Here is an 18,176-nt window from a genome sequence, read left to right as displayed (position 1 = left end):
GCCACCTCAGTAATAAAACCATAGGATAAAACCTAAAACTCATGCATTCGGATTGTGATTGTGTTATTCATGATGGACGGACGGTTTTGTGATCGGGAACACAAAACGTGGTCCATAAACATTATTGCATACTGTAAATAAAATGTAATATGCTTAGTATGATAAGAATAAATGCTGCTGTAAATAACAACCAAATTCAAATGTTTACTTGCTTTTATTTTTAATTTGTTTGAGCGGTGATGCAATATATTGCCCTTGTAAATACTTGCCAGCATTTTACAAGTAATACAAGAAATACAAGTCTAGAAATGCATCCAAATAAAAGCAAAGCGCACCCGTACGGTGCTCTGCAGTGGTTAAAAAAGATATAAAGAGTGAATTTTAAAGTGATATATTCTTGAAAACTCAGAGATGTGGATTCGGACAGCTATTACATCACCACATGACCTCAGTGTTTGTCAAAAGCAGTAGGTAACTGGGCCAGGGATTTTTACGCGGGTGGTGGGATATGGACAGCAATAAAATCGCTCACTAGCCCCTGTAAATGATGGCAATACATTTACATTTACATTTAATCATTTAGCAGACGCTTTATCCAAAGAGTTACAAAAAAGGGGAGAGCAATAGAAGTAATGAAACAAACAAGGCCAACAACCTGTAAGAGCTGTAAGAAGTCTCAGTTAATTAGCACAGTACACAAAAAAATGTTTTTACATTTTTTTTGGACAAACAAAATTTAAATGGATAGTTAAGCGCTATTCTTTATTGGTCAGGTGCAATTGGAAAAGATGTGTCTTAAGATGTTTTTTAAAAATGGCTACAGACTCATCAGCACGAATTGAGATCGGCAGTTCATTCCACCAAGTGGGAAAGGTCCAGGAAAATGTCTGTGAGAGTGATTTCATGCCTCTTTGTGATGGAACCACGAGGCGTTGCTCACTCGCAGAACGCAAGCTTCTGGAGGGTGTGTAAGTCTGAGCAAGCAAGTTTAGGTATATTGGTGCCGAGCCGGTGGTTGCTTTGTAGGCGAGAACTAGTGCCTTGAATTTGATGCGAGCAGCCATTGGCAACCAGTGCAGTCTGATGAAGAGAGGCGTGACATGCGCTCTCTTCGGCTCATTAAAGACCACTCTCGCCGCTGCATTCTGGATCAGCTGCAAGGGTTTGATAGTGCATGCTGGAAGGCCAGCTAGAAGAGCATTACAATAGTCCAGTCTGGAGATAACAAGAGATTGAACCAGGAGTTGTGCAGCCTGTTCTGATAGGAAGGGTCTAATCTTTCTAATGTTGTATAAGGCAAATCTGCAGGACAGGGTTGTTGCAGTAATGTGGTCAGTGAAGTATAAATGGTCATCAATCAACTCCAAGGTTCCTTGCTGTCCTAGATGGAGTTATGGTTGATGAACCAAGCTGAATGGAGAAATTTTTGATGAAGTGCTGGGTTGGTTGAGACAACAAGTAATTCTGTCTTTGCAATATTGAGTTGAAGGTGATGCTCCTTCATCCAGTCAGAAATTTCTGTCAGACAGGGAGCGATACGAACACTGACTGTAGGATCATCTAGTTGAAATGAGAAATAGAGTTGTGTCATCAGCATAGCAGTGATAGGAGAAGCAGTGTTTCTCAATGACAGAGCCTAATGATATCATGTAGATGGAGAAGAGAAGTGGTCCAAGCATTGAGCCCTGGGGAACCTCAGTAGCTAGATGATGAGACTTAGACACTTCACCTCTCCATGACACCCTGTAGGACCTACCAGAGAGGTAAGACCTGAACCACTGGAGAGCAGTTCCTGGGATACCCATCTTCTTAAGTGTTGACAGGAGGATCTGGTGGTTAACTGTGTCAAAAGCAGCAGACAGATCCAGCAGGGAGAGCACTGAGGATTTGGAAGCACCTTTTGCCAGTCTCAGTGCCTCAGTTACTGCAAGCAAGGCAGTCTCAGAAGAGTGGCTGCTTTTGAAGCCGGATTGGTTGTTGTCCAGGAGGTTGTTCTGTTCAAGAAACATAGAGAGTTGATTGAACACAACTCGCTCAAGTGTCTTTGCAATGAGAGGCAGAAAGGATATCAGTCTGTAGTTTTCTCAAACTGCTGGATTCAGAGAGGGTTTCTTAAGCAGTGGGGTTACCCGAGCCTGCTTAAATGCTGTGGGAAAGTTTCCCGTGTGAAGAGAAGTGTTGACAATGTGAGTGAGTGCAGGAGTGATTGAAGAAGAAATGGCCTGAAGGAGGTGAGTGGGTAGGGCTTTGAATTTGATCCGGGCAGCGAGTGGTAGCCAATGCAGAGAGATGAATAGAGGTGTGACATGAGCCCTTTTGGGCTCATTGAAAACGAGACGTGCTGCAGCGTTCTGGATCATTTGCAGCGGTTTGATTGCACAAGATGGAAGTCCAGCCAGAAGTGCATTGCAATAGTCAAGTCTAGAAATGACCAGGGCTTGGACAAGAAGCTGTGTTGCATGCTCCGTAAGGAACGGTCTGATTTTCCTGATGTTGTGCAATGCAAACCTGCATGACCGAGCCATCTTCGAGATGTGGTCTTTGAAGGACAGCTGGTCATCAAAGATTACTCCAAGATTTCTGACCGACCCTGAAGGAGTAATCAGAGATGAACCTAGCTGGATGGTAAAATCGTGTTGTATGGTGGGGTTAGCAGGGAAAACAAGCAGCTCAGTCTTTGCTAGATTGAGCTGCAGGTGCTCCGGCTGTTCTTGCTCCGGCTTTAACTTCTTGATATTCGGCAGCGGTGCCACAACGGAATGAATGGTTTCGTTCGCATCTTTCTCTGCCACCATTACTGAACTACAACACAAACTAGTGGAAAACATCAATGTCATCGTTCTCAGTCACTCCCTCTGTTCGCTGACTAAACCGGTAAAACTTTGTTCAGAGAAAACCTAAGAATACACCGCAGTCCCAGACGTAGTACTGTAGTAGTAATGTAGGAGGGCAGAGCCAGGCTATCTAAATGTAGAAAAGAAGTTGAATAAGCCCTATTTTTAAAAACGGTGGCGTCAGGGGAGGATTAAGGTGGTCAGGGGCCCCTAGGCTGCTCTTTGTGTGTGGCCCCCCTTAATCATTATGATTTACAGGAAAAATGTATTTAGTGCCATACATGGTCCACATACATATGGTGAAGTGGCACAGTGGTTAAACTGTGATTTATAATGTGGGGGGGTGCTCTCCCTAGGGGGGTCCGGCGGTATGCTCCCTCGTAAAAAATTTTTTGTAAATAAATCATTAAATGGCACTTTCTGGAGAGTTTTGTGCAAAGAAATGGAGAAAATGAGTCTTGCATCATATGTGAAAAACTGAAACAGGCCAATCAGGATGCATGCGCTTCATGAGGCACACGCACTAACGCGCAAGGTTTGAGATTTTAACTAATTTTGCGGCCATCAGGAAGCCGCCCGCTATCAATATGCGGGAGACTCACGGAACTTCCGAAAGTCTTGGGATGTCTGCAGTAGGCAACTGACTGCAAGGCACATCAGGACACAAATGAGCAGGCTTATGTGCCTGAGAGCCCTGGCCCAATTTAACCACTAAACTGGCATACACACACACATTGAGACGCCTAATACTACCATGTTTAAAATGATCTTGCGGGCTGCCGTTTCCTCGCATGTATCTGTGATTATCTCACAGAAGGAATTTACTGTGCACGCAAGTATCAGTTGTGTGCTCATTTATTAATGGCATTTAAAAATGGCATAGTCAATATTATCCAGTAGAATGTGTGTAGTGATTCCGTTTTTGTGCTCCACTATGATACTTTCTTTAGCAATAGTGATATAAATGAAGACCAGCATCTGATTGGACAGACCCAAGTCACATATATCCAATCCTGCTTTTTTATGTTACTTATGGGCCAATGAGGGTCTTTTTTTTTTGTTTGTGCTGAAGTAAATTAATAGTAAAAAAAAAAAAAAAAAGGCTGGCCAATTTGGGGCCCCTAGGCTACAGCCTGTGCGTTAATCTGCGCCTGGGTGGAGTGTTCCTTTAATAATTTTAACTGACATTTAGGAGAACTCTTAGAGGTAAGATAAAATGTTTTGTGAATACGGCCCCTGTAGATGATTTTGCTAAACCACAATATAACAGGACAAAGATGTCAGCTAACACAACATTAAAAAGTTACCATTGTAAAATCAATCAATCAATCAACTTTATTTATATAGTGCTTTTACAATGACGATTGTTTCAAAGCAGCTTCACAGTGCCAAACAGGACAATATTGCAACAAAATTTGATTTGGATAGTTTGATTTGGCTAGTTTATAGAATTAAATATGACCTAATTAATCAATTCAATTTGTATATTTAGTTGAATAACTCAGATCTTAATTTTAGTTTCCCCAATCAATCAACTTTATTTATATAGCACTTTTACAATCATGATTGTTTCAAAGCAGCTTAACAGTTTTAAACAGGTCATAATTTTAGTGTCCCCAACAGAGCAAGCTAAGCCAAAGGCGTATGGCAAGGAACCAAAACTCCACCACGGGCACGATGGAGAAAAATAAACCATGGGAGAAACCAGGCTCAGTCGGGGTGCCAGTTCTTCTCTGGCCTATTATCAAACAGTGTATGATTATTATTCTGGTAACCTTACAGGTCAGAAATCATATTAGATCGGAATATTCAAAATTTCTGGGTATCACGCAAGAGACGGGTTTCTTCTAGCCACAGGAGGTCACACACCACTGTACCTTTTGTGCCAGGCCCAAGCCCGGATAAATAGAGAGGGTTATGTCAGGAAGGGCATCTGATGTAGAATTTTTGCCAAATTAATTATGCGAATCACGAATATGACTTCCATACCGCATCGGTTGGGTCCCGGGTTAACAACAACCGCCATCAGCCATCAGACAGTGGCTCAGTGGTTCATGTAGTTTGTCTACAAACCCGAAGGTTAGTGGTTCAATCCCCGGTTCCACCTGACCAAGTGTCGAAGTGTCCATGAGCAAGACACCTAACCCCAGCTGCTCCCGCTGAGCTGGATGGTGCTTTACATGGCTGACATTGCCGTCGGTGTATGAATGGGTGAATGTGAGGCAAAATGTAAAGCGCTTTGGATGGGCATAGGGTCTGTTAAAAGCGCTATATAAGAGCAGTCCATTTACTATCAGTGCCGTTGACCTACAGGGCACTGGTGGAAATTGGGCTACTGTTAGTCAAAGAAGGAGAGGAGAACAGTGTGTTAGAGGAGGAAGGCGTGTCCATAGGCAGAGAGAGAAGAGGAAAGGCAGGAGTTTAGGAATGAAAGTAGGGACTTTGAATGTTGTTACAATGCAGAGAACTGGTAGATATGATGCAGAAGAGGAAAGTTGACATTGTGTGTGTCCAGGAGACCAAGTGGAAAGGGAGCAAGGCTAGAAGCATTGGAGCATGGTTTAAACTGTTTTATAATGGTGTGGACAGGAAAAAAATAGAGTTGGAGTGATCCTGAAGGAGGAGTTTGTGAATAATGTTCTGGAGGTAAAGAGAGTGTCAGATAGGTTGATGAGTCTGAAGCTGGATAGGTGAAGGTGTAATGTTGAATGTTGTTGGTGCCTATGCTCCACAAGTAGGTTGTAAGCAAGATGAGAGAGACAGATTCTGGAGCGAGTTGGAGGAAGTGATGCAGACTGTTCCCAGAGGTGAGAGGGTAGGGATAGGGGCAGATTTGAATGGACATGTTGGGGAAGGGAATAGTGGGGACGAGGAAGTGATGGGCAGGTTTGGTCTTCAGGAATAAAACTCAGAAGGACAGAGGTTGGTAGACTTTGCTAAAAGTATGGAGATGGCTGTGGTGAACACATACTTTCAGAAGAGGCAGGAACACAGGGTGACATATAAGAGTGGTGGCATGAGCACACAGGTGGACTATATCTTATGTAGATGCTGTAATCTGATGAAAATTAGAAATTGTAAAGTAGGGGTAGGTGAGAGTGTAGCTAGACAACATAGGATGGTGGTGTGTAAGATGACTGGTGGTGAGGAAGATGAAGAGAGTAAACGAATGGTAAGAGTGACTTTCATTTCAATAAGCATTTCAATTGTGTTACTTTAATGTTTAGTTCTGTTAGCTTGGGCCATTTTTGGTAGACCTTTGTTCATTTAATTTCACTGATTAAACCCTGTGTAACGCGTGCTGTGTTGCCCCGTGTGCATGCTGATGCGTTCACCTGTAAACATTTCAGAATGCCTTCCTACTGTTGGTTAATAAAAGGGGGCTTTCCACACAAACAAACATGTACCATTAATATATGAGGGGAAACATTTTTTTAACTGTCGGACACGGGCCGGGCTCGGACAGAAAAATGCGGCCCGATCCGCACTAATCCGGATACGGCCTGGAGCGAGGAAATGAGGAGGGATATTAAGAAGCAGGGGCGTTTCAAGAATTTTCATTTTAGGGGGGCTTAGTCCCCAGTGAGGGTAGCCTATGAATTTTTTTTCACTCTTTAGTATAGGGTCCAAATTGCACTATTAACTAGTGGCTTACTAACACACATACGCATAGGATATTGGCTGTTAATTATTACGTATAAAGCTAATATTAACACCTTATTGCATGGCCATATTGTAGCCTACATGTATTAATTGTACTCAATATTGTAGGCAGGTTTGTAATCACCAAGATCCCAAATGTTAGGGGGTTGGGGGCATGGTCCCCTGAGCAAAGTTTGAAGTTGCAAAATGTGCATTTTAAGATGTTCTGAAGGCATAATTTTTTTTGATAACAATAGCTTGAAAACCATGTCACTGGGCAGTAGATTATTTGTCTTTCCGATCTCTACATCTCTCTTTTTCTCAGTTTTTTTCTTGCCTTGTCTCTTCCCCACATAACGCTGAGCTTTGACTGACATAGGCTAGTTTTTCTATTTTCAACAGTGAAGAAAGTAAACATGCTTTACATATTAACATACTGATAATCAATAATTTTTCTTAGACACGTTAATTTACTGTTTATTAACGTTTTAAATTTATTAAATTAATTCACCATAAACACATTCATTACTATGCCCAATACAGGCTGAGAAAAGCTGATTTTTGTATTTACTGAAGGTTACAAATGGAATTATATTAATTTACAATATATACACATTCATTATCAATCTTATGCCTATTCTGATGAAAATGGCTTTGTTAATATTTCTTGTTCGTTAATTAGGGCTACATTATGAATCACATAGGCATATTTTCAACTCTAAATGGTGAAATTAGACAAAAGTTTATTAATTTGCCTGACTATTTGTATCTTTTGTTTAACATTTATGACTTAAAGTGGCAGCTGTCAAACATGAATGTTTAGTTTAGCTGCTACATTTCTCTCACTTGATGTTGAGTTGCGCTGCTAAAATTTGCGCTCCGCCTCAGCAGTTTCTGTATGAACATAAAGCCCTCCTACTCTGATTTGATTGGTTTTCTCAAATATTTTGACATTGAAGAGCGGTAAAAGACCAATGAAGCTCAGATTTACGCACACACCTCTGCTTCTGACGTGCGCTGCGCTCTGCTCGGCGCCGCTGCGGATTGAGGAACTTAACACACAGACAGACTAAAAGACGGGACGAAGCCGAAGCCTCCCGCCAATTTTATGTTTTAAAGGTTAATCACATATTTTTTTAGGGGGGGCTGAGGCATAAGTTTATAGGGGCTGAAGAGACCCATGTTTATACACTGTGTAATATTTTCCCCCATCTAGTGGTGTAAAGGTATATGACCATCCAGCGAATATTAGTTTCTGTTCCTCTCAATTGTGATTTCGTTTTAACTCCTACGGTGGCCGATTTAGTCCAAGATTAACATGGCAATCCCCCTCTTTACATTCGACACAGTCCCATCGAGTGTTAAAATGTGAAAGGCGAAGCTTGAATTTATGGGTATGTCCCTCTTTGGCTAATGTACTTTCAAGATGGAGGGGCAATATGGCGACCAGCATTCGAACCCCTCCGTATGTATTTTCAATGGCATATTATAAACTTACGACAATACTTTATAACTTGAAAGAAGTAAATATACATTAATGAGCACATATATTTTTGAAAGAACTAAGTGTTTTTAGGTAAGAATAAATTAAAAAAGTTACACAGTGTAGCTTTAAGAAGCACCCATAGCTTATATCTGTGGGAGGGTGGGGGAGGTGTATTGCGTCTACTATCAGTGAGATTGCCCCAGCCAAACCCTATGGCTGGGTAACACAAAAACTAGGGCTTTTTTAAAGGACTTTACAGAAGGTTATTCTTGCTAAGGAGATTTGTGAAACACATATTTTGACTGCCACTAAAGTAACATGATTAAGTCAATAAGCAAATATAAGATATAACTAACTGTTTTACCATAAAGTTTCCCCTTTGCCTTTGTAGAACATAGAAAATCTTTTCATAAGTTTGTGTTTGTAGCTAGTCTCTTAGCTTGTCCTTGAGGATAAAGGACCGCAGGAGCTTTTAGCCCTGCGAATGGAGTTCCACCTGCTGTGTGGAGGACTCTAAAGTTCTGAGTTGTAATGTTTTATGCAAGAGCTGACTGAAGAATCCTTGACCCTGAAGTACACAGTTACATGTGAGACTTAGTTAGTGGCATTCTGAATCACTTCTGTGCTTCCGCATTCAGGAGTAAATGGATCATGTAGTCATGTTGCTTTGTTTTGATCTTAATATTATCAGTGTGAAGTTGTAAAGACATGGATTATTGTTTTAGCCGTTTAGCCACCAGCTTTGTAAGTTGTGTTTCCTGTTTTAACATGTAAAGTAAAGGTCATGATAACATACTGAGTATAGTTAGAGGCATACAGAAAATGCATGTCATTGTCTTATCTTCACACATTTGTGTGTGTGTGTGTGTGTGTGTGTGTGTGTGTGTGTGTGTGTGTGTGTGTGTGTGTGTGTGTGTGTGTGGAGGGGTGGGGGGTGCATGTTTTTGTGACATATAATGTATGACACAGGTATTACAAGGAGAGGGTGAAATATGAGGACATTGGCCATCTCCCGACTTTTCAAAAGGCTTATAAATCATACAGGATTAGTTTTTTTTTAGAAATGAAGAATGTTTCCTTTGATGGGTAGGTTTAGGGGCAGGGGCAGTGTAAGGGGATCGAAAATACAGTTTATACAGCATAAAAACCATTACGCCTATGGTGTGTCCCCATATGTCACAAAAACGTGTGTGTGTGTGTGTGTGTGTGTGTGTGTGTGTGTGTGTGTGTGTGTGTTTGTGTGTGTGTGTGGAAACTGAAACATGGAAACACGACTATGCGTGTGTTAATTGCACGTTTCTTAACCAAAATTCAGGACACAATAATTTTTTGACAAAACAGTGATTGGTTCACACAATACAATAGAAGACAAATACAAACAAATGTTCAGAGAAAGGTACCAAAGGAGGTACAAACTAAATATATGTTTTCTTTTTTGTTATTTGAGGTTTGAAAATTTTGCAACCCTGTAATAATGCAATAATAAATCGAATAATTAGTGGCATTTATATTATTTGAAAACAATATTTGGACAGAAACCGAATTGAGCTGGATAATGACTCTAAATTTGCAACATTGACACTGTTATTGAACTGAATTGAATCCGAATAACAGTCTTGCCTTCTTTAGATCTGCTTGTAGCTGAATCGATGAACTTTGCAACATTGACGGCTCTGAATTGAAACAACACTGAAATAATGACACTATTATTTTCTGCAGAGCCGATTTAAGGCCTGTTTATACCTAAGACGATATCTATATTGATGACTATAATGTTTTTAAATGTTCAACTTTTCCTTGCGCTTTTGATATATAAAAGGTCATTGTAATATAAAAATACCCTGCAAGTTTCAGAGCTGAAAACTTCCTTTTAGTCAAAGAAAAGCTTTTATTGACAGCTGGCTCATCAAACGAGGAATCTGCAAATTTGCCTCCCTAAAACGTCAGAGAGCAGCAGCATGTAATAGGTAAATAACATTAGGCCTACGTGGCGCTAAACTGAATCGAGCTACCAAGCAATAAACATGACATTGAAGATTACAAAATATTGTGCAGTGAATGGTTGTAGAAGAACTCAGTCACTGCATAAGCTTCCTTCGGATTCCAATATTAGCAATGCATAGTTGAACTCTATTTTTAATGAAGTTCCAGCTCACATGGGTAAGACATTGTGCTTTTGTTCACTTCATTTCACCGTTAATTCTTTTGTAAATAAGACTGGTGGAGACTAGATTTGCAGACAGAATGACATTTAAAAAAAACTATGCTGTGCCTTCTATTTTATATACGACAGGAAGGTTGCAACACACTTTTGTGAGTAACAATTGTTTTTTATATGCGAGAGTATTGCGTTGCTACAGATCGTTTGATATCTACTGTTTATGTGTACTTTTCTAACTAAACATAATTAACGATAAATTACCAAGCTGTCACAGGCTGGAGTATCCCTTGTATTTTAGGTGTTGTTGGTTCATTGTCCTGCAATTTGGGATCAGACTCTGGGTCCGGTTGCCGTTTTTCCACATTGGAAGTTTTCAAAACAATTCCCCATGTGTACTGATGGTGGAATCGTAATTCATTATAATATGCAAAACTGTTATCCAATCATAGCAATGGGCACTTACTTTAAGTCTTCAATGCAGCACACTTATAAAAACTGAGCATTTCAGGATAGTGATGGGAAGTTCGGTTCTTTTCCGCGAACCGGTTCTTTCGGACAGTTCATTTCAATGAACCTGTCAAAAAAAACGGATCATCGGTTCTTTTACGTCCTTACGTAATGACGTAATTTCTATCATACCGGCGGATGAAAATACATTCAAACACATTCATATAAAGTATTTGTCATCAAAACTTAGTATAGTAATAATTATTATTGTCATCATCATCATCTTGGATACGTTTTTTCATTCGTGTTTTGCAAAAGCACTCAATACAGCCACTGTCGTGCAAACACTGATGTTTTACACAGATTAAATAAACTTATTAGCATTAGTTGACCGAGAGAAACAGCTGTCCGAAACAACTCGGTTGAAGAAACAGTTCGGTTTAAGATGACGCTATGACGCATGCTCAGTATCTCAGCTCACCAGTTCTCAGAATCGAACGTGTCCGATAGAAACGTTTCTCGATTCTGTACTTGTGATCCAGAAGATCGAACGTGTCCGATAGAAACGGTTCTCGATTCTGTACTCGAGATCCGATTACTCCTGCAACCCCTCCTTATACACTTAACCTGCGTTTCGTTCCTCTGAACAAATAACACGCATGCGCAGCTCATCGGCTCATCGGTTCTCTGTATCGAACGTGTCCGAAAGAAACGGTTTTCGATTCTGTACTGCTGATCCGAGAGCCGCTGCACGTTCGGTCACTCGTACATGCTCAGTATCAGCTCTCATCAGTTCTCAGCAAAACATATCTCAGTTCAGTGAACTGTTGGAGTTACACCATATAATTCAAGATATTAGTTTATTTCTAGTCGGAGGGACTGTAACTCATGTCAGAAAGTTTGTAACTTTAGTAACTTGGGGGATCAGCGCTGATTTGAGACACAAACCGTTTAAAAAGATGCAGTCCGATATGGTGAACTGGTTCGACCGGTTCACTAAAAAGATCCGGTTAAAAAGAACAATTCGTTCGCGAACCGGACATCACTATTTCAGGAGCTAGGCTCAAAACCAGGGTACAAAATACCCAATCCTTATTCATTAAGATGTTTTTGAACATCATTAGTCATTAGAAATGTCATAAGCTGACTTCAGACAACAGTATAAACAATTTAAAAAGCCTCTGTTTATGTTAACATTGTAATTCTATGAGAATAGGAAGGTCCACACCGCAACTATAATGATAACCACAGAGAGGAACAGAGAGGATATCATTGGAATCCCTTTTTAGAGTGATTTATTTATAAAAATAAAAAAAAATCACAGCTGAATGATAAAAACATTGACAGCCAATCTGAATCAGTTTAAAAAGTGTGCACATTTAAATACAACACAATGGTGTGAAACAAAATAGAATGTTATTGCTTTTGTGGATAATAATTATAATTTGTCCAATAATTATCCTGATATAGTTATCTTTATAGTTCTTGGTGTGAGCATGCCCTTACAGCTGAAATTGAATTTTTTTCATAATTGATGAATTTAACAGCATGAACAGTTTTAGAAGAATCCATAAATGTGACTGGGCTTTTATAGTAGATAACAGAATGTCTAATTTGCATTTGGAAAGTGTCTTCTCGTCATAAATCATTCTGTTGATTTGTTTTATTACTTGGTCCTGCAGTTAGGAATTGTTTACTTAGCAAACTGCGGCATATATGTGCAAAAGTTTTATCGAGAGAAGAATTTATGTAATATGCAACTGGTGTTGCCCCCAGGCATTCAGAATGATTATGTTTTAACCAAATTGATGTCATGCCAAATAGCCAAACAGCCAATTCTAATTTGTCTCCTTTATGGGTAATTGTGAAATGCCTCTAGTATTGTGAAATAGCCCAGTGCTGGCATGGTCAACAGCTTCCTGTAAAGATTAAGCTGTCATATGGAATGGGAATAATTGGCCCTCAGCGTGACATTCACCTGAGAAGCATGGCAGTTGTAATTCCCTTATTGCATTTTATCAGCATGTTCATGTGCAGATGCTTTAGCCTCAAGTTCATTGCCCCGTCATAAAATCAGCAGTAATCGTCTAGATGCAATAGGATAGTATGCAAATGTGCGGTTGTGATTTCCTCACTTAGGACAGCTGTGGGAGTGAAGTGGTTTGCGTAGGGGTTTCCTGCTTTCATTTCTGACTGGCTAAGGCCCAGTGCGCACATGTGATGGAAAATTAACTCGCAGAGCTTTTTTGTGTTGATCTCTCAAGGTATGTGCGTCTACTTTTTTTTTTTTTCCATCAAAGAAGCTTTGATGAAGAGAATGTGCGAACAGTTCACAGTAGTTCAGGTACTCTCAATAATGTTGCGACCCTCAACTGACCTTTCTTTTTTTGTTCCAGTGAAATACATGCGGGAAGCGACGCCATATGTGAAAAAAGGCTCACCAGTGTCTGAGATTGGTTGGGAGACCCCTCCTCCCGAGTCGCCCCGTCTCGGCAGTCCTCACTTCGATATCCCCAGCCCCCCCTCGCTGTCCTTACAGGGCGACCGCAGATACATCCCCCTCAAAATGTGCTACATCACCCGCAGTATGACCGTCCCTGACCCAGAAAACAGGTACTGTTTCTCATGCATTCAATATATTGACCACAGGAAGTTTGCAATCTTGCAGCATTACTTTATGAGAGGCCAAAGTCCAATAAATAAATGTTTAAAACATTGCAGAATATTTGAATAAATATTATAGCAAATGGTTTTGAACTGAATTCAACATTAGAAAGTATGAATACTTTGGGGAAATAATTGATATTGTGTTTTCTCTTGTGCGGTATTTGTTAACATGGCTATACCCACAACTGTATTTCTTCTGAGGTGTTTAATAAAAGTCATGAAATACATAAGGGATAATCCATTAAAATCACTTAAAGCACAGCTAGCCGTGGATTGACCCACTTATAAGATGTTAATTTACAAACATTGACAACTTAAAGCTGTTATTGATGTTTACAAAGCAATATTTGACCAGAAATCAGGGTAAAAATGTTTATTTTCATCAGTTAGGGCTCATTAGATCAGCGCATTAATATAGAAAGGTGATTCAACTGATTTGGAACTACCTGTGCATTAAACGGTTTTATTGCACACCTTCCAGCCAATCAGAATAGAATATTCAGACAGACCATGGTATAACTGCCTAATAATAGCGTCAAGATAACCGACTTTAGCTGTTTTATGAAAAATAATCAGCCTCAATTGAGTGCATATGTTTTTTTATGCAAACGCTTTAAAATGTATGCACATCTTACAATTTCTATCAGTGCGATATCCCAATAGTTGCATAAAACAAGTGGGTGGAAACCTGGCTCATGTCAGAATTAATGAGATGGGTAATCGATTTAAAGAAGGTGGGTAGGCATAACTGTTACTTTTTACAGAAGCAGACTGTGAATTCCAGCTTCTGTTTAAATGGTCAAAAAGTGAGGTGTAAGATGTAAGTAGCTAAACATGTAATATTTGACAATTGTGCTATGATTGAAATGTTAAACAACCGGTAGTAATATTCATGGGTATCCAGTAATAATTTCAGCATATTAGGCATAAGAATTTATTTTTGCATTGACTTTCATTAAATTCACTCGTCATTCTCAGATCTGCACTATAATATGGTCAAATGTGTGGCTTTGATAAGTGGGTTTATAGGTTGTGGTTAGGACAGTCTTATTTTCAAATAGAACAAATGCATTTACAATAAAATTTGCTTTACAATAAAATCTAGTTCTTTAAAGGGCTCCTATTATGCCCTTTTATGAAGACTTGGTTTTGTTTTTTTGTGGTGTACTGGAATGTCTTTTCATGCTTGATTGTTCAAAACAATGCATTATTATTCACATATGACCAAATTTACAGCACCTCTCTCCCCTGTCTGACTCAAACGCCATTTGGTTCCTGTTTCGATGAAGTCTATTCTTCCGCAATACAAAATGTGTTCTGATTAGTTAGCTGGCCCAGTGTGTTGTCATTGGCACCACTTAGTGTGTGTTCTGGAAATGTCACACCCCTTTCTGCTCTGTATCATCAATACTGTCATGTTAGTTAGTAGGCTAGTGGAGTTTACATCACAGCAACTACATAAAACGTACAACTGGAACTGTTAATAGAAAAATTACAAAAAAATTGAAATATGACATACAAGTTGTTATCCATAAACAAAAGATTGTCCCAACAAAACAGCCTGCTCTGCGTTTGTACTCTCTTAGGTTCTGGAAGCTATGCTTTGGAAAATGGGAAAAGTGTAAAAAATAGATTTTAACCACACTAAATTTGTTCGCATTAGGACTTTTTTGGGGTGAAAAAACAAACAAACAGAAAATACGCTCTTCATCTTCTCTCTCCTACTTTTGGAAATGGACGGTCACATTGTGACTTTATAAGATCCGGAAAAAAACGCATTGTAGTCCAAACAAGCCATTTGTTGTATTTCTTGAAAAGTGAAAAATCCAGAAATCACAATGTATGATTTTTTTTAAAACTATTTGTATGATACAGCTGCAAATAAGTATTTGAACACCTGAGAAAAACAATGGTAATATTTGGTACAGTAGCCTTTGTTTGCAATTACAGAGGTCAAACATTTCCTGTAGTTTTTCACCAGGTTTGCACACACTGCAGGAGGGATTTTGGCCCACTCCTCCACACAGATCTTCTCTAGATCAGTCAGGTTTCTGGCCTGTCACTGAGAAACACGGAGTTTGAGCTCCCTCCAAAGATTCTCTATTGTGTTTAGGTCTGGAGACTGGCAAGGCCACGCCAGAACCTTGATATGCTTCTTATAGAGCCACTCCTTGTTTATCCTGGCTGTGCTTTAGGTCATTGTCATGTTGGAAGACCCAGCCTCGACCCATCTTCAATGCTTTAACTGAGGGAAGGAGGTTGTTCCCCAAAATCTCACAATACATGGCCCCGGTCATCCTCTCCTTAATACAGTGTAGTCGCCCTGTCCTATGTGCAGAAAAACACCCCCAAAGCATGATGTTACCACCCCCATGCTTCACAGTAGGGATGGTGTTCTTGGGATGGTACTCATCATTCTTCTTCCTCCAATGGTGGAAGATGGTCTTGCCATCTTAGTAGTTGGATTCTTACTGATTGTATGGGGTGGACAGGTGTCTTTATGCAGCTAATGACCTCAAACAGGTGCATCTAATTTAGGATAATAAATGGAGTAGAGGTGGACATTTTAAAGGCAGACTAACAGGTGTTTGAGGGTCAGAATTCTAGCTGATAGACAACATAAGGACAGGTGTTCAAATACTTATTTGCAGCTGTATCAAACAAATAAATAGTTCATATATTTTGATTTCTGGATTTATTTATTTTTTTAGATTATGTCTCACAGTGGACATGCACCTACAATGACAATTTCAGACTTCTAAGTGAGAGAACTTACAAAATAGCAGGGTGTTCAAATACTATTTTCCACACTAATATATATATATATACTATATTATTATTATTAACTATACACTGATCAGGTGAAGTGGTGAATAATGGCAATTATCTCTTTATCACGTCACCTGTTAGCAGGTGGGATATATTAGGCAGCAAGTGAACATTTTGTCATCAGGGTTGATGTGGAAGAAGAAAATATGGGCAAACGTAAATATTCAAGCGAGTTTGACAAAGGCTAAATTGTGATGGCTAGACGACTGGGTCAGAGCATCTCAACACTGCAGCTCTTGTGGGATGTTCCCAGTCTGCAGTGGCCAATATCTAGGGGTCCAAGAAAGGAACTTAGCCTCCAAATATTTCCTAGATTGTAATCCGATTGAGCATTTGTGGGATGTGTTGAACAAACAAGTCCAATCCATGGAGGCACCATCTTGCAACTTACAGGACTTAAAGGATCTGCTGCTAACATCTTGGTGCCAAATACCACAGCACACCTTCAGGGGTCAATTGCAGATTTTGGACCTTGGTATCTATAAAACCCTGTGTGCGGACATGCTTGTTAAACATGGTGGAGAAAGTGGTTAGTAATGTTTTAGACATTCTCTTTGTAATGCCGTTCAGGATGAGCAGTAAAGGTTCTCATTATTCAGAGGGTGAATGTGACAACCCATGGTAATGCACTCCACACAACAAATGCTTTATGCTGGTCGCTCACTCTGTCATGTTTGATGTCTAAAGAGTGCTAGTGTCCTCTGCTTGTCAGTGGATGAACCTTCATATCTTCAAAAGTGATGGAGGACAACATCAAAGTCCATGTCAACAATGACTTCAAAGTTTTCCTATGTTGCCAGAGTGCTTGAGCTGGGCCCAAAAACCACTTAGAATGAAATGCAAGGAATGAAGCCAAACAGCAAACCTATGACGTATTTACACACTATGTCTAAAGAATAAATAGCAAAAAATACAAGTTTTAAGAGGCTACAATGGAGCAAAAATATAACAATGTGTTTTCAGATTAGCAGTGTCCAGTAAATAAGACGGAACATTTATATGGCTGTATTTATCGCTTAATTGTTTACCATGAGTGTCATTATTCACACCAATGCATGACAGACAATCATATTATCCTGGATGTACAAAAAAAGCAGATATGTACACTAGTGTTTAAGTTTGGGGTCATTAAGAATTAATTTATGTTTGAAAGATGCTGATTCAGCAATGATGCATTAAATTGGCATGAAGTGCATAAAGACATCTATAATGTTTCACAAGATTTCTATGTCAAATAAATTGTTCTTTTGAGCTTTCTATTCATCAAATAATCCTGAAAAAATTTATCATGGGTTTCACAAACCGTTTAAAGGGATAGTTCACCCCAAAATTAAAATTTGATGTTTATCTGCTTATCCCTAGGGCATCCAAGATGTAGGTGTGTTTGTTTCTTTAATAGAACACAAATTAAGATTTTTAACTCCAACCATTGCTCGTACACCTACATCTTGGATGCCCTGGGAGTAAGCAGATAAACTGATAAGACATGTTTCTTCAGCAGCAAGTCATCATATAAAAATGATTTCTGAAGGATCATGTGACATTGAAGACTGCAGTAATGATGCTGATAATTCAGCTTTGGCACAGGAATAAATTGCTACAGTTATATTAAATTGTAATAGTATTTCACATTATTACTCTTTTTATGGTATTTTTCATCAAATAAACGCAACCTTTGTGAAGATGAGACTTCTTTCAAAACAAGAAGTATTGATAGATAAACAAAACTTAATACTTGAACAAACGGCTGAAAGAGAAGTTCTGTTCTCTTCTAATATTAGACAATCTTAGATGTTTTGTGTTGCTTAAAGTGTTTTTTGCTCTAGCGAACACACCAACCACACTGCTTTTGTTCTCAAGCTTCATGTTATTTTGCACTATATTTTACTTTTGTTGTGAGAGAAACGAAGATTGTGGTTTGTGAGATTAACCATTTCACAGGAAGTGTGTTAAAAGATGATGTACCCGAGCTAAGCTGCTTGCCAATAAAGACAGGATGAACACCTTTTTTTTTTTTAACACTAAGACTTTACATCAGTGGAACGTTTAAATCACCATTGACTCAAAATAGACAATTCTTGTTTTTATTTTTTAATAGAATATTGCAGTA

The 18,176-nt window shown here is 39.3% G+C and overlaps 2 protein-coding genes across 2 annotated transcripts in view; both read left to right on the top strand.

The window, feature by feature from the left end:
* mrpl13 (mitochondrial ribosomal protein L13) overlaps positions 1-18,176 on the top strand; it is a 237,122-nt gene that overhangs the window by 135,215 nt on the left and 83,731 nt on the right. The gene's annotated exons all lie outside the window — the stretch shown is intronic.
* Positions 1-18,176, top strand: part of sntb1 (syntrophin, basic 1) — a 56,267-nt gene that overhangs the window by 13,463 nt on the left and 24,628 nt on the right. The window contains exon 2 of the mRNA XM_067449029.1: positions 12,967-13,183. Within this exon, the coding sequence (XP_067305130.1) occupies positions 12,967-13,183 (217 nt within the window). The remainder of the gene's footprint in view (positions 1-12,966; positions 13,184-18,176) is intronic.

The sequence above is a fragment of the Pseudorasbora parva genome, chromosome 7 (assembly GCF_024679245.1).
Source record: "Pseudorasbora parva isolate DD20220531a chromosome 7, ASM2467924v1, whole genome shotgun sequence".
Taxonomy (NCBI): domain Eukaryota; kingdom Metazoa; phylum Chordata; class Actinopteri; order Cypriniformes; family Gobionidae; genus Pseudorasbora; species Pseudorasbora parva.
The sequence above is the reverse complement of the archived record's forward strand: the minus strand, read 5'-3'. Positions and strand labels throughout refer to the sequence as shown.